This window comes from Symphalangus syndactylus, chromosome 7 (assembly GCF_028878055.3).
Source record: "Symphalangus syndactylus isolate Jambi chromosome 7, NHGRI_mSymSyn1-v2.1_pri, whole genome shotgun sequence".
In the NCBI taxonomy this organism is placed as follows: domain Eukaryota; kingdom Metazoa; phylum Chordata; class Mammalia; order Primates; family Hylobatidae; genus Symphalangus; species Symphalangus syndactylus.
In genome coordinates, this window is record NC_072429.2 from 25,343,331 (window position 1) to 25,370,098 (window position 26,768).

The window sequence follows — 26,768 nt, forward strand, 5'->3', positions numbered from 1 at the left end:
ATCAAGAGAGATAGGAAGTTTAATTCAAGCAAAAGATCAGGAAAGTGATTGGTTGAAGGTAAGTGTGGTGTCAGAGATGCATAGGATGTCTGAGACTCTTAAACAGGGATCATCCTTTCTATCTCACGTTGTTCACTTTGGATGAGAAAACAGAGATGAAGGAAGGTGAAGTGAGTAGAACAGATTGTGAAGAGCTTTGTAAGGAGCTTGTACTTCATGGCCATAGGGTTTCTTTGAAAGCTTTTGCAGAAGAATCCTTTGACTTGAACTTCCCCTGCAGTACAGAGGGTGCTATTAGACTTAAGTGAACAGCTCCGTGTGTATGTGTATGTGTGAATAATGTTTACGTCTCCTCTGAGTATTAGACAAGAAGCAGATATGAAGTCTTTACCTTAAAAATGAAATAACATTTCCTGAAGGTGAGGTGAAGAAGACTGAAGTTAATGCCAGAAGATTCTGAGGTTGCCTTTGTTGTTGTTGTTGTTGTTGTTGTTGTTTTTGGTGTTTAAGAGGAAACATAGTAGTGATTTCACTGATCAGTGATGGCTTCAGTGTTTGCTTCCCTGGAAAAGGAAAAATGGTGGAACAATTAGTGCTCTTACTTTTTGTGTGATTCTAAATGAACTCCTTTTCAATATAAAAGACATTTATGCTTTGTTAATAACAAGCCTAAAGGTAGAGACTTCTCATTTATTTGTGACTATGAGTAAATTTTCTTTCTCTTCATACCAACCTCTAAAATATGCGTGAAGACATATTTGTAATATTAGATACTAGTTTTATAATTTAACTCAACAAGTAATTATTTGTTTAGTTTTGTTATAGAAACGATACACCTAACAAAACACAGATTAACAAAAATAATTGAAAATCACTTGACATATCATCACACAGATATACTATTAATATTAGAAATATTTTTAGACACATTTTCTCAATCTGTATGTATGTTTCCCAAATTGGGTCATATTGTGCATATTGTTTTGTAGTCTTCTCAAAAGGATAAGATCTAATAATATATGTTAGTAATATAGTAATAACATCTATTCATGTCATAAATATTTTTATAATATTATACTTATGCCTGTATGTATTTTATTATATATTTGTACTATGTTTCATACACACAATTTTATATTGATGAACTGTTAGGTTTTTACTAATTTTTATTTTATTGCCAATATAACAATAAGTATTTTGGGGGTATTAAGGTCTATGTGGTGTCTTTCATTCACGCTTTCATATCTTTTAATAATTTGGAGGGGGTTTATTGCTACTATGTTCTAAGCTCTGTTTTAGGCATGGGGTACATCAGTGAATAAGCTAAGAAAGCTTCTTATTTTCGTGGAACTTACCTTGTAGTTGGGTGACATGGAAATACATGAGGAGACAAATAAATGAATATTATTAACTGAAAAAATATGGCAAGTACTGTGAACATTATAAAAATGAGGGATTGCTAGGACTGAGAGGAAGGGAAAACCCCACCAAGGAGGTTTGAGCTTTGAGTCGAGCTCTGAGTCCCAGGAAGGAACCAACCATGCTTGGGGACATAGCCTGTTAGTTAGGTTTTCAGTCAGTTGTTAAGATGAAGTTTGTAAAGTCTGAAGGAACTTGAAGTATTTGCCAAACAGAGAAAAGGCCAATGTGGATGGGCTTAGTGAGTGGAGTTGAGGGAAAGGAAGAGGGAATAGGTGGTGAGATCAAGGAGGCAGGCAGAATCCAGGTTATACAGGCCTCAAAGGCCATCATAATAAGCTTGGATATTATTCTAAGTGCAATAAAATGCTTTTAGACCATCTTAAGCAAGGAAAAGACATGATTTGCTTTACATTTCTACTACGCTGTAGGAGCAAGGGTTAGCCTCAAGGAGATAATAACAATGGCATTATGGTAACTCGTAAATAATAGTGCCTTAAACTAGATTGTTTGTATTGGAGACAGATGTAATAGACTTGTGACAATATTTGGAAGTAAAGCTGTCAAAACTTGCTGCTTAATTATTTTCTATAAATATTCCAAAGCATGCAAATGAAAATATCAGAGCAAGGAATATGCACATTTTAGAAATATCTGTACGTATTCCCATGTATCCAACAGGAAATTTATACCACGTAAGAGGCAATTGTAGTTTCTACCATTTACCAGAAATATTGACTTTATACACATAACTAAGATGTAATCTTTACTCTCACAGCCTATGATGTTGAGAATGTACATACTATATAACTTAGGCCTCATTTTGGTATTATTCAGGTAATAATTTACATATCAGATGTATTTTCTCCCATGAAGTGGAAAAAAATAAGTTTTTAATTGTGAAAATAGTTTAGTATTCTAATCTTTGGAAATCAGTCCTGTTGTGTCATATTTTTGAAAAATGGAAATACCGACAAAAAAACTGAAATACTTTTCTAAAATGCCTAAAGTTAAAACGTTCTACCCAGAATGATAGTAAAAGCTACAAATATGCTATGCTGAACAATTGTGGAGTTTTATTCACATGAAACATATATTACATTTAAATTAAATAACACTTGCTCTCATAGTTTCTAAATCACAGATTTTTACTACCTTAAAAACATTAGCCTTGTCTTATGAAAGACAGAAGGTCAGATTCTTAGCTCAAAACCTCAACTTCGAAATAGCGTAAGTGAAGGAAAATAACAAATGATGGTATATTAGACACAATTGTTCTTTCAACAAGCGGTAATTAAGATGAAGTTCAATATTTTGTCTTTTAAAATTACAAAAGCCTGATAGTAGAGAGAGTGATTTCTCTGAAATCATCTAATTTTGGAGACAAAGATGTTATCTAGAAGAACTCAACAAGCAAGTTTAATCACCAAAGCTCAAGATTTTAGTTCAGTAATGGTAATTTTCAAAACTTAGAAAGTGTAGTTCTAATGGACAAAGCAAATTAAACAAACCACACCTTATCACTGATGAAAATAAACTTTAAATTCTGATCATTAAAAAATAAGCTGTTAGTTGTCTTTATGTCTTTAAATGGCAGACCAAATACATGTGAAACCAACCCCTTACCCTGCTATCCTATTGTCAAATAGAGAAATGGTAGGGAAAAAGACATAATTATATTGACAGTTTCCCCATATACATAGCCATACTTTAAAAGAAAAGAGGAAAAACTCCATAGATAATAAATGCTGAAGTCTGTACAGAAAAAATGCATATTGGAAACCATATAAATGAAGATAAATGAAGGGGAAGGGGAGGGCTGAAGCTCATGGTTGAATAGTCATTCAGGTCCAGGTGGGGATAGAGGCCACTCACATGCAACCTGCAGGCTTGAGACGGGGGAAGACGCTGCACCACACATCCAGAATGAAGCTCTGTAGCTTCAAGTGGCCAGAACAATGCCACTGGCCTGGAAAATGAGGGTAAATGGAAAGTGATTCTCAAGGAGATACTTCTCACTTTCTAATGATAAAACTCTTTCAATGGCTAATGTTGGTGTTTCCTTTTTTTTGGTTTGTCTTATTAGTACTTAAAAATTGTCATTGAATGAATATGTTGATTCAGGTTTAGATGAGTGAAGAGAAATTTAGAAAGCATGCAAAAATACCCCACAAAAATGCAGTGATTATAGATATCAGCGTAAATATGTTATTACTTTCCATAATCCTAAAATATCTACCAAAGATATTTGTTTATTACAAAGGATAATAGTGCTTCATAGTGCAGAAACCCAGCAGATGCCACCTTAACCAACTATTCAAGATTAAGATGGCCAGGAATTTTCCAGAATGTTATTTTGACATTATGTACACTTTATATGTACACTTTATATGATGGATACAATATTGCTAGGTGATACACTGACCCAAACCATATAATCTCAATCTAATCATAAGCACACATCAACAAATCCAAACTGAAAGACGTTCAACAACAACAAAAAGAACTGACTGCTACTCTTCAAAAGTGTTAACCTCATCAAAGACATGGAAACATTGAGGAACTGTCACAGGTTGAAGGTTAAGAAGCATAAGTATTAAGTGTAAGGTGGTTCTTGGGTTGGATCCTTGAACAGAAAAAGGGCAATATTGATATGAGAGATAGTCTAATAAGGTCTGTAGTTAATATTATTATATATGTCAATTTCCTGGTTTTATATTACTTTATGGCTTTGCAAAATGTTAGTCTTAGAGAAAGCTATGTAAAAACTATGCAGAAACTCTGTACTAGTTTTTGTTTCAAACTATAAAGTTAAAAGGAATGTAAAAGACAATAACATGATATATATGTATGTGTGTGTATATTCAAATATCCTATAACAAGAAGTAAATGTCCAAATAAAAAATGTTCAACGAGGATGAATAGGCACTTTACAAAACAATAAACTTAAAAAAGTTAAGAAACACAAACACATGTTTTACAGTATGTATTTTTTAGACACTGATTCAGAGAGACAAGAAAGGTTTAAATCTTGGCAATAGAAAAACAAACTATAAAGACAATAAAAGCAAAAACAAAAAGTGTTTAGACATATAGAAGATTTTTAAGTGATAACATGAGTTTGAATATAAGGTCAGCAGAAGATTTTCTAGAATGGAATTATTTCATCCCTAGAAATGGCCTTTGAAACCACCTACTCTAAGTGCATTGTTGTACAATTTGGGAATTGAGAGCCTATAACCATTTAGGGTGGCCCTGTCAGCCTGTACTGGTGGAGCCCTATGTCCCTGTGTATTCATGAAGGAGACTTACTTTGTAGCATAACTCTACCTTTTTTTTTTCCCTCCAGATGTCAGACAGCTTTTGTTTCCCCCAGTTCCTATGTTAATTAGCTATAGTTGTTCTTGTGACTTGGAAACAGGCTCAGAGATTTGAAAGGATTCCCTCAAGGTCACATCAGAGGAACATAAATGTACTGGGATGTGGACCTAGGCGTGTCTGACCCCAGAGACTATGCTTTTGTGAAAGCAATTGAAACATTTATTTTTTATTTGCATACAGAAAAATGCACTCGCTTTGGTATACAGTTCTGAGTTTTGACAAATCCCTAAAATCCTAACACCACCACTGCTATTAAGAAGCAGAACAGTTCTATTACCCAAAATCATTCTCTCATGCTTGCCCTTTGAGGTCAACTGCTCCCCCATCTTGAATCCCAGGGGACTGTTCATCTGTTCTTCATCCCTATAGTTTCACCTTTTTCATGTCATACAAATGGAATGATACAATATGTATCCTTTTGAATCTGGCTTCTTTCACTTAGCTTTCTGTATTTGAAAACCATTAATGATATTGCTTATATCAATAAGTTGGTTCCTTTTTATTGCTGAGTAGTATTCTGTTTCAGGGATGCATTCCATTTTGTCTATCCCTATATCTACTGAAGAGCATTCAGATGGCTTCCACTTCTGGCAATTAAAATGAAACTGCTGTAAACAATTGCACAAAGGAGTGGGATTGCTAGTTTCTGTGTCAAATGTATGTTAACATTATAATAAATTGTCAAACTGCTTCCCACATGGCTGACAGTTTTGTATTTCCACTTGCAATGTATGAGATTTTGGGCGTACCGTCTCACCAGCACTCAGAATTGTCAGTTGTTTTTTGATGTTTTTATTTGCACTTTTTTAATGAGTGTGTGGTAGGATCTCATTGTGTTTTTTAATTTGTTTTCCGTAATGACTAGTGATGTTGAGCATCATTTTATAAACTTATTTGCTATATTTGTATCTTTGGTTAAGTGTCTGTTCACATCTTTTGCTTATCTTTGTTGGATTGTTTGAATTTTGAGAATTATTATATGCTTATATTTATGGATATAAGTTGTTTGTCAGATACGTGATTTGCAAATATGTTCTTCCAGTCCGTAGTTTATATTTTCCCTCCCTTAATAGTGTCATTCCTAAAGAAAAAAACTTTTAAATTCTGTTGAGGTCCAATTTATCATTTTTTTTGTTTTATTGCTTATACTTTTAGGTTATCTAAGAAGTCTTTGCTGAAGCCAAAGTCAGAGAATTTCTTCTGTTTTTCTCTTAAGGTTTTATAGTATTACACTTTACACTTAAGTCGATGACACATCTGGAATTAAATTTTATATACAATATGAAGTATGAGTCAAATTTTTTAATCTACGTATCCATTTATCTACTTGTATATGGATGTTCCATTTGATCCAAACCATTTGTTATATAATAAGATTATGCTTTCTCCAGTCTACTGTCTTTGTACCTTTGTCAGAAATCAATTGAACATGTTGGTGCATGGGTTTATTTTTAGACTCTTCTGTTTTGGACCCTATGTTTCTATCAATACTACCACACTGTGGTAGTATTAGTAAGTATTTAAATCAGTATAGTAAGTCCTGATATCAGATTGTGTGAGTCTTCCAACATTGTTTTTCTCTTTCAAAATTGTTTTGGCTATTCTCTTTCCTATATACATATTATATATGTGTGTGTGTGTGTGTGTGTGTGTGTGTAAATTTTTGGAATCACCTTGTCAACATCTACAAAAAAAATCCTGATAGGATTTGAAATGAAGTGAATAACATTTGAGATGAAATGAGATAGCATTTCATCTGTAGACCAATTTAGGGAGTATCAACATCTTAACAATATTCACTTTGTGAGTCCAGAAACATCTCTCTGTTTACTGAGGTCTTTATACTTTTGGCTGCAGGTGTGTGTGTGTGTGTGTGTGTGTGTGTGTGTGTGTACATGCATGCTACTTTAAAGAGTACAAGAGGAAGAAGAAAAATAATCAAGAAACTCACTCTTATAGTAGTATTTCTCACATTTTGATTATTTCCTCAGTCTTTCTACTTTGCATAGTCAACAGGTAGTTGCGGTTTTATTTCTTCCAGAATTTTTAGTTGTAATTCGTGGAAGAAATAACCTGCAATGGGTTTACTTTATCTTGTTTGGTATTGCAAATCAATTGGCTTTAGTTTTAATTACGTAAATCCTTCTCGGATGGTGATGACGTGGATCAAGGAGCACCCAGAAGTGGTTTATTTGGGGTTTCTCAGTTTGAATAAACCAACTCTGAGACAAGTTCCCAAAGGTGGAGTTGTCAAATGTGAAGGATAGCCTTGCAATATTAAAGTGCAAAGGATTTATCTCAGGTGGATAGGAGCCCAGTGGAAAGGGTAGAAGACAGGACCATGCTTTCTTTTTATGTGCACTAACATTGAGTTAGAATCAGGAGCTTCTTCCTTTCTTGACAGTGTCATGATGTGTATTTGAAAATAAATGAAATCAAAATTGATGTGACAGTTTGCAGAATCACCACGGCCTGTCTGGGAGCATTTTTTAGCAGGCACTGCCTTGCTGACAAATAATAGAAATTAGCATGTAATGCAGGGTCTCACAATCTTAACATTTATTTAGTCCAAAAGATAAGATAATTTCCTGTGTCCAAACACATCTCAGCTGATTGATAAACTTCAGCACCTTCCAAACAGTATTATTTCTCCTAACTCTCAAGAGGGCTTATGAAAGAAGTGTAAGTAGCTTTCTCTTCTTGTAGAGATAATAGTCAAATTTTCCATTTCAAGAATTGGAAATCACTAAATGCGTTCTTTCCAGCACAATATTAATTGCATGTTTTATTTTTTATGTCCTGTTTTTAGGTTATTTGTAACATAGGCACACACAAAAATATATATCTGATCGTTTTTCTGTTTTCTAGTTATATAATTCATGAATCTTCATCTTGCTTTTATTATAAATTAACATGCTCCTCTAGAGATCCTCAAACTAATTCTTCACTAAAGCAGAGTGCTGCAGAACAGTCCAGAATGCTAACCAGAGTAATCCACTAAAGCGAATTTCATCGACAACTATTTGATACACATTTAGGATATTAATATGTCTTTTGTTAGGATAGAAATTTGATTGTAAAATTAGAAGGTCCTACACTGATTTCTGAGTGAGGTCAAAATGTGTGTGTTTTCTAAGCCACAGAAAATATGTAAATATTTTTTACGAGTTACGTTGTTCCTATGAAAACTGTTCAGTGTTAGAGCAGATAATATGAGTCATATTTTAAAATGATATAACCAAATTAAGATGTATAAATCTCAACAAAGGTTAGAGAAATGCAAGATTTTACCGAAATTTAAGTACGTGTCTTATACACAAAATTATGCAGATTTGTGCAGAAATCTACTAGGCATCGCTTACTGGACATATATTCTTTCATCCATTTGTTATTTGAGCCCTGGGCACTGCTCTAGCCTCTCAGGTTGCAGAGATAATTAATACATGATTCTAGTTTTTAAAAAACCCTCAAGTAGGGCATTATGAACTGGTTTTAAAATAGAATTGTAATTATGCTTTTCAAATGAATATTTGGACCTTCACTTAGTCATTCAGATGAGGGTGAGAGAGCAATTACATTGTACCCATAGGCTTCTAATGGATAAAATATGTCACTTATAAATGCTTCATTCATAGTACATAGCTTTTTGTAGTTTACAAATTGCATTTGAGTTGTACATTTAATTTTCATAATAACCTTCTGATTAGATCAGGCATGTATTAAAAGCCCCATTTATATTTAATGGAACTGAAACTAAAAGAAGTTATGTATATTTACGTCCTAGAAACAGAATTGAGAAATGGTAGAATTGGGATCCCAAGAGCACTGCTCACATTACAGAAGCCAGCCCACTGTTTCTAAAAGTTACAGCCCAGCCTACTTGTCCATAAGGCTGGGATTAAAATTCTCATGATAAACTGACTGAATTAATATTGTTTAGATATCTGAGAAGCTTACATTAGCCTCAGTGTACATGTCACCTTTTCTGGAAAACCCACCTTGATTAGACTAGACTGATTAGGATTCTCATTTACAAACTCTTACAATTACTACTATAATAAGTTAGCCACTTTGTAACAATCTATTTTAAATATGCATACCCTTCTAAAATTTCATGGGGCTAATTTTCTTGACTGCTGTGTTTCTACTCTCTCTGTGTATCACTGGCTCAAACGAGCAGGTCTTACTGATTCTTCAAACATGTCTAGCCTGTCTATTTATCTTAGGACCTCTGCAGATTCCCCTCTGCTCAGCATGTTCTTTTCCCAAGAGCCAGTGGTTTGGGCCCCTTCTCTGCTCTCTGCACAATGCCAACTCCCAAGACAAGCTTTTCATCACCATTCCAGTTAGATATTTCGCACCTTGATTTATGTGCTTCATAAATTGTAGCATTATTTTACATGATTCTGTTGATTTATCTATGCTTTGTTTTTAAATTTCCTCAGAGCAGGCATGTAATCTGTCTTGTTTACCACTTTCATTTCAGCACCTCAATGGTTCCTGTCAAATACTGGATACAAATTATATATTTAATGAATGAATGAATGGAAGAATGAATGGATGAATTCTTAGATTTGGATGTGCTAGTTAATTTTTTTAGGACACATAGAAACAAATACATAACTTTTTAAAATTGTGTTTATATCTCACCTACAAGAGTCCTCCATACTCCACTTTGGGAAGCACAAATTAATCATTAGGTAATTATTCCTTAATATCTTTCTTCCTCAGAAATATTTCATAAATTTCATGTGACTATATTCTCTTCACTTCTGTATTCATAGTGCCCACCACTGTGCCTGGCCCATGCCAGGTACTGAGTGAGAATGGGTTTAATAAATTAGTATTTGCCTGTATATGTGAATAGTATATGTTTGTACTTTGTGGCCATATATACGTATATATATATATACACACACACACATATATACATATATAAATTTGTTTTCTTGGCCAGATGTGGTGGCTCATGCCTGTATTCCAGCACTTTGGGAGGCTGGGGTGGCCAGATCACCTGAGGTCAAGAGTTCGAGACCAGCCTGTTCAACATGGTGAAACCCCGTCTCTACTAAAAATACAAAAAAATAGCTAGGTGTGATGGCAGATGCCTGTAATCTCAGCTACTTGGGAGGCTGAGGCAGGAGAATTGCTTGAACCTGGGAGAGGGAGGCTGCATTGAGCTGAGATTGTGCCAGTGCACTCCAGCCTGGGTGACAGAGTGAGACCCTATCTCAAAAAATAAAAGTAAATTAAAAATAAATTGATTTTCTTATTAATACTGAGATGTTTGCTTATCCCCCAGATCTGTCTAGGTGTAAACTAACCATGTTTTTTTTCTCACATTCACAGGATTATACCTTGACAATGTACTTTCAACAAGCCTGGAGAGATAAGAGGCTATCCTATAATGTAATACCTTTAAACTTGACTCTGGACAACAGAGTGGCAGACCAGCTCTGGGTGCCTGATACCTATTTCCTGAACGATAAGAAGTCATTTGTGCACGGAGTGACTGTTAAGAACCGCATGATCCGCCTGCATCCTGATGGCACCGTTCTTTATGGACTCAGGTCTGTTGTCCCCAATTCAAAATATAACTTTTCCTGAGCAAAATAGCTGTACTTTTCATTGGATGGAAATACTGTGCTATTTTCCTTATCTTTCTGCAATTCTACTAAGAAACAGTTAAGCCTCCTATCCACTAGACATTCGAGAACTTAAGGTAGCATGCTTACAAAGGGACTTAACCTCAGCTAAGACTACGTTTTTCTGAATTATCTTCCAATATCAGCTGCTGATCTTAAAGCTGCTTTTTTAAGGAGTAGGGATAAACAATATCAAAATAGCTGAGACACAGGGTTTCTTTAAAATGCAAAAACATTATGAATGCCAAATAATTGTTTGAATATGGGAGATGCTGTGTTTTATAAATTGCTTCTGAGCTGCCTGAACGGGATCATGGCCCTCTGATGATGAGAAAGCTTATTGTGACCTCTTACCTTCCAAGGATCAATCAGACTTGCAAATAAATAAAGTAGTCATCTCATGTTTATTAATAGGAAATTTATACTCAAATATACCTCTATGTCAGGAAATAATTATGATGCTCTGATATCTGGGTGAGGATAATTTATGGAAAAGACAACTTTTCTTTTAAAGTTTATTCTGTACTGAAAGCGTGGTTTCATATTAAAAGATGGTTTTCTAGAAAAAAAGAGGAAAATAGATCTTTCTCTGAAAACACTATAATATAAAGGATTTCTCTTCATTAGAGTGGAAGAAATTCTAAATTCAGATTTTTTCTTGCCTAATTTATTCTGTGTTACATGAATATGTAACCTCATAATTGTGATAATAATAACAATAATATTCTTTTATTCAACACTTGTTATGGGTCAGACATTGAGCTAAGTGCTTTCTTGCATTATTATAGTTAACCCTTACAACAACCTCATACATTAGGAACTCCTATTGTCTTTATTTTCAAATGAAGAAACAGAGGCTGATGCAATTTGCCGAAGATTGCAAAGAAAGTAATCTCTGGAGGTGGTACATAAACTGTGTTCCAAGTTCAGAGCCAGAGCCCTCAACAAGATGCCTCCAATTCCACATATTTCTTGTCTATTCTATCTCATTTTTATTTTCTGCTTTATTCAGTACTCCTGACTGATACATCATCTTAGATCCTTAGATTCAGCTTTTTTATGACATTTGTAGAAAAAAAGGCATTTGGCCTTCAAGGGAGGGGGGGATAAGAGAGGCAGAATGAGAGCACATCTGTACTCTGTGGCAAGCACTGGTGGTAGAGAAATGAGTTAGATACAGGCACTGCTCACATACATGCCTCAGAAAAGAAGGAAATAGAAGAGAGAGACGGTAGGTTGACTGGTAAAGTCTGAAAAGATTATATTGAAGTGGTGGACTTTGAAAGTACTAATGGAAAGAATTGTGTTCAGCAGATACATGATACTAAAATTATTATTTGGAATCGACTACAAAACTTACAGTATCAGAGAGACCTGGATGAGAGGGTGACCATGTGTGCAGTGGAGAACAGGGAATGAGAAAAGATTGTAGTTTAACATTTTTAAAAAGTCAAGCATGGAGGGAGGTAAGAATCTAGAAGAAGACAGGAGACTTAGAAATAATAAGTTACCCAGAGCAGACCCAGTGCTGGATGCATTTTATCCATCATGTCACTTCATCTTCACAGGAAAAATGCAAAAATCACCCTGGGCTCTTCCTGTTTCTCCGGAATACCTATGTTTAGGGCACAGGACATGTCATATTCTCCTTTGTATACCCAATACTGACTAAGCACCAACACTGTAAATAGTAATGCAATAAAGGTTGAGGATGAATTCATAAATGCATGTAGGCAAAGTTGAGTGGACAGGAAAATCAACAATCAGAATTATTTAGAATCAAGAGGAAATGGGGGCCAGGCTTGGTGGATCACACCTGTAATCCCAGCACTTTGGGAGGCCGAAGCGGGCGGATCACGAGGTCAGGAGATCGAGACCATCCTGACTAACACAGTGAAACCCCGTCTTTACTAAAAATACAAAAAAATTAGCCGGGTGTGGTGGTGGGCACCTGTAGTCCCAGCTACTCAGGAGGCTGAGGCAGGAGAATGGCGTGAACCTGGGAGGCAGAGCTTGCAGTAAGCTGAGATTGCACCACCACACTCCAGCCTGGACGACAGGGAGAGACTCTATCTCAAAAAAAAAAGAAAAAAAAAAGAATTGAGAGGGAAAAGGGGTAAATCAATATTATAGATGATAAATTGGCTTCTTTATATCATTAAGTCATTAACCAAACAAAAATGATGACAAGTTATTCTTATCATTAAGATCACCTGGACACTATTGCTGTACCTGTAACACATGACATTGGAAAATAATTATTCTCCCATTCCCACTTCCATCAAGGGCTATTAACAAAATATACAGGTTCCTGAACACATCTAACATGCATAGAATTAACACATCCCCATGGAGAGGGCTCATGAATGGTGATTGTTCTCTCAGCTGTATTGTTAATTGTGAAGGGGAGAGTAATAAGAACATTAATCAGGAAATATATAAATGTCCAATTCCAGTTTTAATGGGCAAATAGTAGAACAATTTGTTCCTTAGAGAGAAATGTAATGCATATCAGATCTTTCTCAACTCAAGGAGGTTCATTTGCAATAGATAAGTAAAAGGAATTCAGTTAAAGTTAGCTATTTTTCTATTTAATTTCTAGCTCTATTTTATATAATGCTAAAATATATTATTCTGTTGTTACAGTTGCTTCTACAATACTTAGCCCCTCCTGCTACTTACCCATCCCCAGCCAGTAATTTTCTATTGCTGACAATGTAGTAAGAAGTTCATTTTGTGTCTGTATTCCATAGGGCTGCATTGAAACGACACTTAAAATAGTAACAATATTAATATCAGTAGCTAGTACTCATTAAGGGACTTAGCATGTACTTGTCACTGTGCCAGAACTTTGCATATGTTATCTTATTAATATTAACTTTAGCCCTGCAAAATGGGTACCATCATTTTATCCGTCTTACATGAAGAAATGAAGGAACTTGCTGACAAAATTACACAGCTGCTCTGCAGAAGAGCTCAGTTATCTGAAGGTAAAGACGTTGATCTTCACTCTTCTGTCCTGCTTATTATGTACTGGCAAGATGGAAATAAAGAATAGTAGGAATCACTTGAGAGCATGCAGGGAACAAAAAAGATAAAAATGTGTTTAGATGGAAATAACTTTTATTAGTCCATAAGTACAGGCTTTATTCTGGATTGATAAAAATAAGGCTCTAATGAACAAACTGCCTGAGTCTTCTATGAAAGGTGCATTATTAGGTCATGTGGTTCACGTTGGTTCCAGTTTAGTAGGGAATTTTGCTGTCTGGATTCCTGAGGCACAGGCAAGACTTTGTAAAGAATTTGGCAGTGGCAAAGTTTACTAGTCTGGGTAAGACATATTGAAGGGCAACCATGAAGACCTGGATATAGGAAGCTGGCACAAGGAAAACTTTAAATATCAAGGCAGTGACCAAGAAATTGGGTAGAACTAAGCCTGTAAGCTGAATGTCTTCTGAGTTTAAGGCAAAACCTAAGGGCTTAAACGTCTTTCCCATTAAGACAAACAAAGATTGGTGGGGTAGGTTAAAGGAGGGACAGTCATTTACAGCATCTGAGTAAGTTTCTTTCATAGGATTTTCTTCAGTGAAATCTTCAGGTATTAAAACATAATAAAGATAGGGAAAGAAGTATTGCAAAATATCAATGCTTATTGAATTTAATTGTAGGTATGTAAGTGTTCATTGTATTGTTCTTTCAACTTGTCTGTTTGAATGTCTTCATAATAAAATTTGGGTCTGGGCATGCCTGTAATCTCAGCACTTTGGGAGGCTGAGGTGGGCAGATTGCTTGACCTCAGGAGTTCAGGACCAGCCTGGGCAAAATAGCAAAACCCTGTCTCTACAAAACATATGAAAATTAGCTGGGCATGGTGGCATGTGCCTGTAGTGCCCACTTCTCTGGAGGAGGCTGAGGTGGGAGGATGGCTTGAGCCCAGGAGGCAGATGTTGCAATGAGCGAATTCATGCCACTGCACTCCAGCCTGGATGACAGAGCCATATCCTGTCTCAAAAAAAAAAAAAAATTGATTTATAGTCCTTTGGGTATATACTCAGTAATGGGATGGCTGGGTCAAATGGTATTTCTAGTTCTAGATCCCTGAGGAATCGCCACACTGACTTCCACAATGGTTGAACTAGTTTACAGTCCCACCAACAGTGTAAAAGTGTTCCTATTTCTCCACATCCTCTCCAGCACCTGTTGTTTCCTGATTTTTTAATGATGGCCATTCTAACTGGTGTGAGATGGTATCTCACTGTGGTTTTGATTTGCATTAAATCATGCTGCTATAAAGACACATGCACACGTATGTTTATTGCGGCACTATTCACAATAGCAAAGAGTTGGAACCAACCCAAATGTCCAACAACAATAGACTGGATTAAGAAAATGTGGCACATATACACCATGGAATACTATGCAGCCATAAAAAATGATGAGTTCGTGTCCTTTGTAGGGACATGGATAAAACTGGAAAACATCATTCTCAGTAAACTATCGCACGGACAAAAAACCAAACACCGCATGTTCTCACTCATAGGTGGGAATTGAACAATGAGAACTCATGGACACAGGAAGGGGAACATCACGCTCCGGGGACTGTTGTGGGGTGGGGGGAGGGGGGAGGGACAGCATTAGGAGATACACCTAATGCTAAATGACGAGTTAATGGGTGCAGGAAATCAACATGGCACATGGATACATATGTAACAAACCTGCACATTGTGCACATGTACCCTAAAACCCTAAAGTATAATAAAAAAAAAAAATTGGGGAACAAAATTTCGTGTTTCAGAGGCCTAGGGACCTTTGGTTCTATTATCTGGGAAATACCACTCAACATTTAAAAAGTCTGCAGCCATGGGATGATAGTTCCCATCTCTCATGTGTTGAGAATCTTCTATGAACACATCCTTTGAGCACCTGTGTCAGAAGAGGGGGTCATCTCATCTCAGTGGATGTGTGGCTCAGTGGGTGAGATCCATGATCATGGATAGCCAGGCTGGGCCATTATCCGGAGAGGGGTGCTCAAAGCTCTTCAGCCAGAACCTTGCTACCACTCTTGTCAAATTTTCTTTCTGCAAAAGCATGCGCACTGCTTCTGATGGCGCACAAGAGCTCTAAGTCTACTCATGCTCATAGTTTGTGCTTGGTTAGCAAGAAATGTAAGCATGCACGCCAGCTGCTTAGCAAGCTTGCATTAAGGTACATTGGTGTTGGGGATTTCAGCAGATGAGATGAATATTTAGAAATATGGACCCTTTTTTTATAGACTAAGTTCTAACAGTCTTCATCCTGATTGGATCTCTGTTTTCCTGTCTCTAAAAGCACAGGATTGCAGCATACTCTTAGTTACTCCATTGCTTTTCAGGATGAAAATCATTCCAGGGGGTCTGGGAACAGATTTCTAATGCTATGCAGATAAATAAATGGACCCAAATGGGCAATCCAACCAATTTCCTTAACAAAGAGTAATGATAATGGAAGTTGGGTTTTAATTTGGACTTTTGTCAGTGGCTTCTCATTGAACCTTAAGCATATTTTCCAGGTTTTATTGTCCCCATTCATAGGAAGAGGGAGTGAATTAGTTGCTATCAATATTTTCACCACCCAGTTATTCTGAGTCAATGATCAATCAATGTAAAATAATGTATAATCTATGAGAACAAAAAATGAAATCGTATAGTTGTAGTAGCACAGTAATTGGTGGATTGAAAGTGCTCAATACCACTTAATATTTAATAAATCAATGGAAACATGGATAGCAAATTATAGAATTTTACCCTGGTTATCTTTGCATTGTTCTGTGAAGTAACACAGTAGTTTCTTTGTGTAGAACAAAAAGAGTGGGACTGAGAAAGCTCATTGAAAGGAATGGGAAAGGCCTAGGCCAGGCATGTCTAGAACGCAAAAGAAAACTGCTAAAGAAAATTCAAAGGATTGTCAAACAGTGTTGAGGACACAAACTTATAGTGGAGCCAGGTATCTCCAGCCATTGTATTTGACAGCTTGAGATCACGAGTAAGGAAATTAGATGCCTGGCATGGGACACAGGTGGTCATGACAACTCTTAACTGAGACCCTCAAGCCCCAAGCCAAGTGCCTCAGTTGCAGCATGCCTTCAATAATTTTCATTTCATAATGTGTTGTATGGTTTCCCTTAAACCAAGCCTCTCTTTTTCTTTTCATCATGTCTTATCACTCCTCTGTTTTCTTAACTTTATTTGAAGAGCTTCAGGAATAATTAAGCTATGAGGAGTGCTTTTTATTTTTTCTTTTCTTTTTTTTTTTTTTTTTTTTTTAGGTGGAATCTCACTCTGTCTCCAAGGCTGGAGTGCAGTGGTGCAATTTTGGCTCACTGCAACCTCTGCCTTCTGGGTTCAAGCGATTCTCCTGCCCCAGCCTCCTGAGTAACTAGGATTACAGGAGCGCTCGCTACCACACCTTGCTAATTATTTGTATTTTCAGTAGAGACAGGGTTTCAACATGTTGGCCAGGCTAGTCTTCAACTCCTGACCTCAAATGATCTGCACACCTCAGCCTCCCAATGCGCTAGGATTACAGGCATGAGCCACTGTGCCCAGCCAAGTGCTTCTTTTTTTTTTTTTTTTTTTTTAAAAAAAGAAGCTTAAAATTGCAGTTTGTGACCAAAGAATTTTGAAAGCCTTGAATACAAAATTCTCACTGTCTTAATTGATTTGGGCTGCTATAATAAAATATCATAAAATGGGAGGCTTTGTAAACAGCAGAAAATTATTTCTCACAGTTCTGCAGGCTGGGAAGTCCAAAATGAGATGATACCTTCTCACTGTGTCCTCACCAGGTGAAAGCAGCAAGGCAAACTATGGGCACTAATGCCATTAGATCCTGCCCTCAGGACCTAATCATCTCCCCAAAGGCTGTATCTCCCACTACCATTACATTGGAAATTAGTTTCAACTCATGAATTTGCGGGACACAGACATTCACAAGATACCACTCACCTTCACTCTTGGTCACTGTTGATAACTCAGGACAATCTAATTATGAAACTAAATACTTCCTGTAATTTACCAAACTATTTAGAGATTTCCATCAAGAGTTATGGCTAGATGTGGGGAAGAATGGTTTCTTGGGAGTAGCTTAGCTGTAGACGTGGCAACAAAATACGTTCCAGTTGACTAGGCAGAAGAAATCCTAGCAATTTAAAAAGCAGATATTTAAAACAGACTGAACTATGGTCTATTCCAAAATAACATTGACCCAATTAGATCATTTTCAGAATAGTTTAAAGAAAAATGATATAGAAAATATAGAATTTTTTTGTGTGTGAGACATTGTCTCACGCTGTAACCCAGGCTAAAGTGCAGTGATGCAATCTCGACTCACAGCAACCTCTGCTTCCTGGGCCCGAGTAATTCTCCCACCTCAGCCTCCTGAGTAGCTGGACCTACAGGCATGTGCCATCACACCTGGGTATTTCGTGTATCATTTTTGTAGAGGTGAGGTTTTGCCTTGTTGCCCAGGCTGTTCTTGAACTCCTGGGCTCAAGCCATCCACCTGCCTTGGCTTCCCAAAGTGCTAGGATTACAGGTCTGATCCTCTGTGCTTGGCCTACAATTTTTTTAAAAAAATAATTTTAGGTTCAGGAGGTACAAGTGCAGGTTCGTATACTGGAGGTATATTGCATAATGCTGGGGTTTGCACTTCTGTTGAGCCCATCACCCAAATGTGAAATAGAAAGCAGAATTCTATCAATGAACTCAGCTGAAGCACAAGCAGGTAAAAATCAGATTTAATCTGGTGTTGACATGCTCATCATAAAGAAGGTCACATAGATATAATTCAGACTATTATTCACTTAAAATAGGATATTTATTGGGTTTCAAAAACTAATGAATAATTACAATGGACAAGAAATCAGAAGACCTGCATTCTTGTCCAAAATTAGTGATTCTTCTGATCACTCATTTAAATGATTGCTAAATGTTTATTCTAGTTTCCCAAAGCCCATTAATTCTGTGACTTTGCTAATGTATGACATATATCCTTTTTAGCACTTCCATCTCATTATGCATAAATGGTATTTAAAATATTTCAATTGCTCAAGAAACTGTATTTATCTCCTTGAAGAAAACCCTGATTTATTAAGAAATTGAAAATATAACATTCGGGTAGTACACAAAAGAGCAGTCAACTTGAATTATCAATTGATGACATGTTTTTGTGAGCATAACAGTGCACATTTTCATTTAAACTTAGAATCTAAATATAAGTTGGCTGTATATTATTTATGCGAAGTCATTAACATTACATCATACTTAATCACATTGAAAACTCTTCAACAAACACAGTAAAATACTTGTTGAATCATGAAATAATCCATGTTTCTTATTGACTCTTTAGAAACTATAGTTCTTATGAAAATAAAATTACCCCAATCCTACCACACAGAGATAACCACCACCTTGGTCTTGCTCTATATGCCTTTAAAGTATTTTTCTTTTAAAAAAGTATATATGTAGTTTATTATGAAAGCATTCATCTTATATATACAATTTTGTATCTTTTTAAATTAACAATGAATGTATAGTAAGCATGTTTGTCACATCAATAAAACCCTCCTCACCATCATTCTTCAACCATGATAGGACATATTTAAAATATATTTCTTTATGCAATATAGTATATGACTTACGGTTTTGACCTAAGATGAAATATTTGGTTGTGGCTATCAAATGCAGGACTATTATTTAAAATTTACGTTGTATTTTAATGAGTAATAGGCAAAATTATTTGTGACACGATTTATGATCTTACAGTTGTGCTGTTGTAATTTGTAGTCTCATTAGTTGAAGAAATGGCTCAGGGTATATACTCCTGCTGATTTTATTAGGACAGTTCTTATGGAAGGAATGACTTTCTTACGTTCTCAGTTGTAGCTGACCCATCTAAAAACAATTGTTTGTCTTTTCGTGTAAGGGGGGAGACTTTGACTTCACATATGTATACACCTCCCATATGTAACATTAGATCAGAAACTTGTCACTTCTGATTAAATGCTCACATTCTTAAAGAAAGATTCAACAGGAAGCAGAAAGTAATTCAGCCACTTCTTGCTTTGTACGTTCTGTCATTGGTAAAATGGCAAAGGATAATGCTAGTCTGTAATGAATTTAGACAGGCAGGATTTTATTAATTTTATCCTCTTCCTCTACTCTGAAAGTTTAACCACAGGATGACTGAGTAGTCATCTCACACTGAAATATATTTTATCAAACATTAATATTAATCAATTTTTAACTTGGATTTCCTAATTCATTTTCAGAGAGATATTGAGTGAATATATTTTGTCAAGCAGAACAAAAGAGATTTCATTAAGAATATAAGTCCTTCTGGCCAGAATGTGAGAACCTATTCTCTAAATTTTGCCAGTCTTCAAAGCACCTGTCTCCATCTGTATGTGGAAAAAAAAAATGCATATGATGGACTGTTATAGAATGCAACCTCTTTAACGAGCTGCATTACTTTTTTAAAAGACATCTTTTCCATAGTTTTCCTATAAGATTAAGAAGAATAAATATATTTAGAATTAATTTCTGATATATTCAAGTTCACCTCCTTTTTTTTTATAGCAAGGAAAAGGGAGGCTCAGAGCGGGAAGTAATTGTGCCTAACATCCTAGAGACAATGGCAAACCACAGAGCAGAATCTCAAAATCCTAACTCTTAGCCCAGGGCTTGTTATTATTGTTGCTACTGCTACTGCTGGAGTTATTTAGTTACTTGGAGTCATCCTTGCCTGACTGATGTTAGAAAATAATTTAAATCCAAGTCAACAATAGCAGGATCAGAAATGCATCATTCTTCAGCCTTAGAAATGGAGAGACTCGTATTTAGCAACCCTAGGAAATAATCCAGGGCTCATTTTGTTGCGACCTTTTACTGGATTTTTAAATAAAAAACACTTAAAGAGGAAAAGCAAGTTTGCCTCTTTTCTTTTTTTTCTAAAATATTTCTGACCCATCATGTTCTGGTAGCCAATGGATCTCCTTGACTGTTGGCTACATGGGTCCCTAGTTGTTCTCACGTCCGTTGATTTCAGTGGAATGAAAGTTGGCTGTGGCAGCACTGAAACCAAAGTTGTGAAGGGGATTGCCGCAGGAAAGAGGAATGGTTGGAGACTCCAGAGGTTTTGAAGCAGGGAAGAAGCCAGCTGCGCTTCCAAGAAACATAGGGATTTTATATTGCAGGCCTGAAGAGTGTGTACAGTAGTGTTATGGAAGCAGACCTTGTCTGCAAAGAGGAAGATTATTGAAATCCATTGAGGACATTTTATTAATGGGCTTTTGAAAATATCTATATATAGCATTGTTATACTTAGTACATTCAAAGGCAGTACTTGCATATTCCTGATTTCATTAGGAATGAACCCTCTGAGTCACCAGAATACTGTGAACATGAAAAGAAGCCAGGTCTTCATTTTACCCTATTTTTTTTTAGCAAAGTATTTCCCAGTAGATGTTTAAAATTGTTGCTATTATGTGTGTGCGTGTGTGCGTGCGTGTGTGTGTGTGTCTTCATTTATAGGTATAGGTGTATATATATATATATATATGTCTGTAGATATGTTTGTATATATGTGTGTATGTGTAGTACACACACCCATAAGGGCACGGTTTTTTTGTTTGTCTTACATTTAGACTGAAAAATAACAGAAGAGACTTCCATTGTTTCAAGCCTTGAAATAACGCAGATTGTTCTCAGCGTTGGTTTAATGATTAAGTTTTCTCTAATTACATTAAGAGTAACTTTTGCATCACTTTGATTTCATGAAATCAGTAAATTTTGTTGGCAGCTTTTGCAGGCAGCTTACTTGGCAAATGGGAAAAATACAGAGTTAGACTAGTATAATGAGTTCACTTAAAGCAGAGTTTTAATTAGATAAAGGCATTCAAAGCAAATGCAAATGAATACTTGAGTCAGTTGTAGTAGTAGTAGTAACCTTTATTGGGTACTTTTATATGTCAAGCCATGAATTATCTCATTTACATCAAACAATTTTGTGAAACAAGCTATTGTTATGTCCATTTTATAGTTGAGGAAACTGAGACTTGGGGGAATAAGTAACTTGCTAATGAGTTTCAGGGCTCAGATTGAACTCAAAGCCCATGATCTCAGTCACTTCCTCAAAGTCTGAAAGAATGCAATCTTCTTCCAAGTAAATGAATGCAAAAGACTCTTGAGAAAGCAGGTACTGAAAGTGTTGATGGATGAAGAAGAGTGAAGAGTCTAGATTTCCAAGGTCCCTTAAAAAGAATGGAGTAGTCATTCATCTCCCCTCTAGAGAGATTCCCCTCTAGAGAGTTGTCTTAGTCATCATTCGTTAATGGATGAATATGGCTCTATTAGTTTTAAACAAGACTCCACAATATGGACCGACGCACTCTTTCTGGCTGGCCCATTGCTTTTCTTATAAATACAGCACATAAAGTACATTCCTCAGGTGTAACTTAATATGATAATTCCTTTTATCTATTATTCTTAAAGGGGTTTCTCTTATGCAACTACTTACACATGGAAGGTCATTTTGTTACACTTTTCTGAATGACCAAGTCTAAGTAAAAGCTACATGCAATATAGTTTGTAATTTGAGGTATAGAAATTTTGAAAATCTGTTCTATTTCACAGTTCTACATCCATGTTGTTAAGTTTCAAAAAAACTCCAGTTAGGGAAAACTGATCATTGAAAGATTACATTAACCCTCAGTTTAATTAGCCAAAGATACCAAACTTTATTGGAAGTTAGGAGGCCATGCAAAGTGGTCTGCAGGGAAATATCTCTGCATGACTTCTAAGGCTCCCAGAGACTCTGAAGGCCACCAGACAATTATCATGCCCACAGGTTTTCTGCTTCATTGAAGAAACTCGGTTTTTTTAGATACAGGGTCTCACTCTGTCCTCCCAGTCTGGTGTTCTCATAGTTCAGGGCAGCTTCGAACACTTGGGCTCTAGCAAACCTCCTACCTCAGCCTCCTCAGTAGCTGGGACTACAGGTGCACACCACTACATCTGGCTAATTTTTAAACTTTTAATACAGATAAAGTCTCACTATGTTCCCCAGGCTGGTCTTGAACTCCTGTTCGCAAGTGATCTCCCTGTCTCAACCTCCCAAAGTGCTGGGATTACAGGCATGAGCGACTATTCCTCTCCCCAAGAAATTTAATTCTTACTTTGTAATTCAAGTAGAAATTACCCAAATAACCTGTACATTTTAATTTCAAGGCTGCACAAACATCATTATCCCTTTGAGTTTCTTGATTCTATATTGAGCATCAATAATCATTCTAAAGGGGAAATCAGAAAGTACTGGACCAATAGCTATTCTCTAACTGTCAAGCAACTAGAAAAGTACCTCTGGCTACCAGAATATTGGGAAAGATCCCAAAGTACATGAAGAAAATCTATACTTATTTTCTATAATAAGTAACAGGAGTTTCAGACTTATTTCCTATAGGGAGAAAAAAATAGGTAGAAGATTAAAAAATTACACAACCTATGGAAGTTACTGCCAAAAATGTTTGTTAAAAGACTTTTTGTAAAAGTTTTAATCACTTGCTTTGCTAATGGATGTTCAGGGAAGATTTCTACCTCATTCCTGTCTCCTTATTTTGGAGATCACATATAAAGCAAGCTTTTCCTTGAAAAACCAAACCAGTGTAATAGGTTAATGACTCAAATCACATTCACCACATTACAAAATGCTCAAGCTATTTTACTTCTCAGAAGTAGCTCATTATCTGCACTCTTATGGACAGAATAAAAGGCAACAACATGCTAAATGGCCGTAAATCCCTAGAGAAAGATACTAATTCCATGTTGAATTGTTCCCACTAGCCATAATGGAGAAAATAATTAGGACTTTATATTTTAGCAGCTGTAACAGGCTGACAACTAAAAGAAACTGTTGAAAAGACCAGGATAAAGACCAAATCTTCTGTCATAAAAATACTAGGAGGCATCTGTGCATTTTACATCATTGCATAATAAGGCCAAACAACACAAAACTTAGAATAGCAGTATTGCAATGTGTTAAGAGTATGGGCTGGGGACCTGACTGCCTTGCTTCAATACCTTTAGCTGTGCTCTATCTTTCTAAGCTTCAGTTTCCTCATCAGTGAAATAGGTCTTAATAGTTCCTATCTTGTAGAATTACTGAGGGGATTAAGCTACAAAAAATGCTTGTAAAGAATTTACTAAAGTGCCTGGCATGTAAGTTGTTTGTAAAGATTAGTCGCTATTATTAGCGTCACTGCTGGTACCAGCCTTGACCTTTTCTGCATTTTTCGTCAGGATAAGAGGGAGATGACTTTTTTTTTTTTTGTGAGAGAAAATGGGGGTGGTAAATTCTTACTATGTATCAATACCGTGCCCGGCTTTGGAGATACAGGAAGATAAATGACACATCCAGTCTCTGTGACTCAAAAACTTGGAGGCTAGTGGGAGAAGAAAATACGTAACAGATGATGAGATGTAGGATAGGCTAAGTAAGAGCCAAAATCTGGAGTCAAAGACACAGGGGTTGTTTTATGGGCCATGTGTCTTTCATAAGTCAACTAACAACTTTCAATCCAAAATAGTATTATCATTTAACTTAAAGGAATTTGGTCAAAAGTAAATAATAAATCATTGCATTTTTAAAGAAAAGTGAACTGAAGCTTAGACAAATTCAGTAACTTGTTCAAAGTTGTACTAGTAGTATACACGTCAAAGATGGGGATAGGTTCCAAGTCTGTTTGACTCCAGAGTCTGTGCCTTTCATAATGATTTAATGGGTTGAATGTGAAGAAATGACCCCATGCATGCAGTTGGAAGTGGCAGAGCAGACAGGGACGTACTCAGAATTCTCTTAAGAGGAATAGCTGAATGCAATTATTCACTTTCATTACCTAAATATTAGGAATGTCTGTACAGTGTTCCAGAAAGAAGCCAGAAAAAGTAATAATAAACTCTAATTTATGTTTAATAAAATAGGCACACTCCAGGTAAGTGAATCATCGAAGCTTTAGTTCATTTATCCATCAATCCATCCAATCAAGTCCTGAGTGAGCACCTCTTGTTGCTCTAGGTGGATGATAGAAGGTACAGTAGTGAATAAGCTACATATAATCCTTACTCCATAAGCTTGTACTTGGAGAAGGAAAGATATAAACTACCAGCAAAAGAGATATTTAATGATAATGATAAGGTTTATAAATTGTGATGAATTGAATTGTGGAAGTTAAACATAATAATATGATAAAGAGTTACTGGAGGAGAAAGTGGAATCCTACTTTAGGAGGTGATATTTGAATTGAAATATCATCACTAAAGATCGGTATTGATGATTCACAAACTCTGTGAAATATTTGAAGAGATTTATTCTGCAGCAAATATGAGTTATCAATGGCCTATGGCACATCTCTTAGGAAATTCTGAGAGCATGTACCCAAGGTGGTCAAGACACTACTTGGTTTTTATACATTTTAGGGAGATACAAGGCATCAATTAATACATGTAAGATGGACATTGGTTTGGCCCAGAAAGGTGGGGCAGCGGGAGGCTTTCAGGTAATGGATTCAAATATTTTCGGATTGGCAATTGGTTGAAAGAGTCATTATCAATAGAAAGAATGTCTGGGTTGTGATAAGGTGTTTTCAAGACCAAGGTTTCATCATGCAGATGAAGCCTCCAGATAGCAACTTTCAGAAAGAAAATTGTAAATATTTCTTATCAGACTTAAAGAGTCTCTTCTATTTGTAATTGCAAAAGGGAAGAGGCTGTAATGAGACATGTCCAACTCCCTTCCCATCATGGCCTGAACTAATTTTTCAGGTTAACTTTGGAATGCCCTTGCTGAGATGAGGGATCCATTCAGATGGTGGGGATTGGGGGGCTTAGAATTTTATTTTTAGTTTACATTCAAAAAGCACAGATCGAGGAATGAGTGTTCCAGTTAGAAAGAATGAAAATACAGTAGTCCTAAGGGCAGAACAAACTCCTGTGCTTGCAGGAAGAGAAAGCCAACTACTTTACCCTGAACTTTATGTTACCTCTCTTTCCTATCACTGCCTTTTTTATTCTTTATAACTACATGCATTATGTATTTGTTTACTATTTAATGGCCTGTCTCCACTAGAATATAAGCTCTGTGAGAGTAGAAACCTCTGCTTTTTCCCCAACTGTTTGTACCCCAGCATCTTGAGGAGTGCACATCCTACAAGAGCCAATTTAAAAAGTTTGCTGAATGAATATATGTATGCATGAATGAGTAATTGCCATTTCGCCACAGCACTTTTCTAGTTTATCAGTCTGACTCCTGACTCTGTTTATCAGTTTGTGGGATCTGAGGTTTCTGCAGGGTTTATCTCAAATTGATTTATTACTCTGTCTGTCAGTGAATGCAATTCATGCAAAATAGGGTCAAACAATGGATTTGCATACTACGGTAAATTAAGAGGAGTAAAAAGAGAAGCATTAAATCAAACTGATATTATTTAAAACCCAATTATCAAAGACTATTATGTTTAAATGAGGTGAAGAAAATCTGATTGTCCTATCTAGTAGAAAATGTGTGGCATTTCACCATATTGGTAAGAAACTTCATTAGTAGTGAGACTGTGCTTCAGCTGATGTCAATTTCAACAGCTGATAAGAAGACATTTTAAAGATAGGATCAGCAATTGTCATGAATTCAGTTTCCCATATTATAAATTAAGTGCAAATATGAGTTGACTGTGTTAAAATTTCCATTGGCATGGCATTTTCTTATGTTATCATTTGCAATCACTGCGATATTCTCAAAGATATACAGAAATGTCAAAGTAGAGGGAATTGTACTGTGGTAGAATCTAGGTGACCCATATTAGCCTTCTAGCATAGAATGAGTCAATGAGAAAACCCTTTCTAGTGAGAGCCAGTGCTTTTCAGAAACATGTCTCAGAAACTTCATTACAGCTAAGTTCAAAGGGATGTTCTCTTTTATTCATGATAATCAAATGTTATATGACTAAAATGTATGTAACATTTTATTGATTGCAGAGCAGTGGTATCATATTATTTCATTGGCATAGGGTATGTCTTTATGTAATTTGGAGTATCTTGCCTATCCTTCAGAAGGACTGTGTGTTTCTGTGCGTGTGCATGCACATGTTTGTAAGGAATGAAAGGAGAATACTACCTGGAGAAAAAGAAAACATATTTGCTCACAACAGTATTTTCTCCCAAATATTAAGTATTTAAGCCCATTCAACTGGACCTATACATTGATTTTCCCTTTGGGAAGTTAGACATAACATGAGGATTA

At 36.1% G+C, this 26,768-nt stretch overlaps 1 protein-coding gene across 2 annotated transcripts in view; it reads left to right on the top strand.

The window, feature by feature from the left end:
* Positions 1–26,768, top strand: part of GABRB2 (gamma-aminobutyric acid type A receptor subunit beta2) — a 262,315-nt gene that overhangs the window by 78,378 nt on the left and 157,169 nt on the right. For both annotated transcript variants that reach the window (XM_055285373.2, XM_055285374.2), the window contains exon 5: positions 10,150–10,370. In XM_055285373.2, the coding sequence (XP_055141348.1) occupies positions 10,150–10,370 (221 nt within the window). The remainder of the gene's footprint in view (positions 1–10,149; positions 10,371–26,768) is intronic.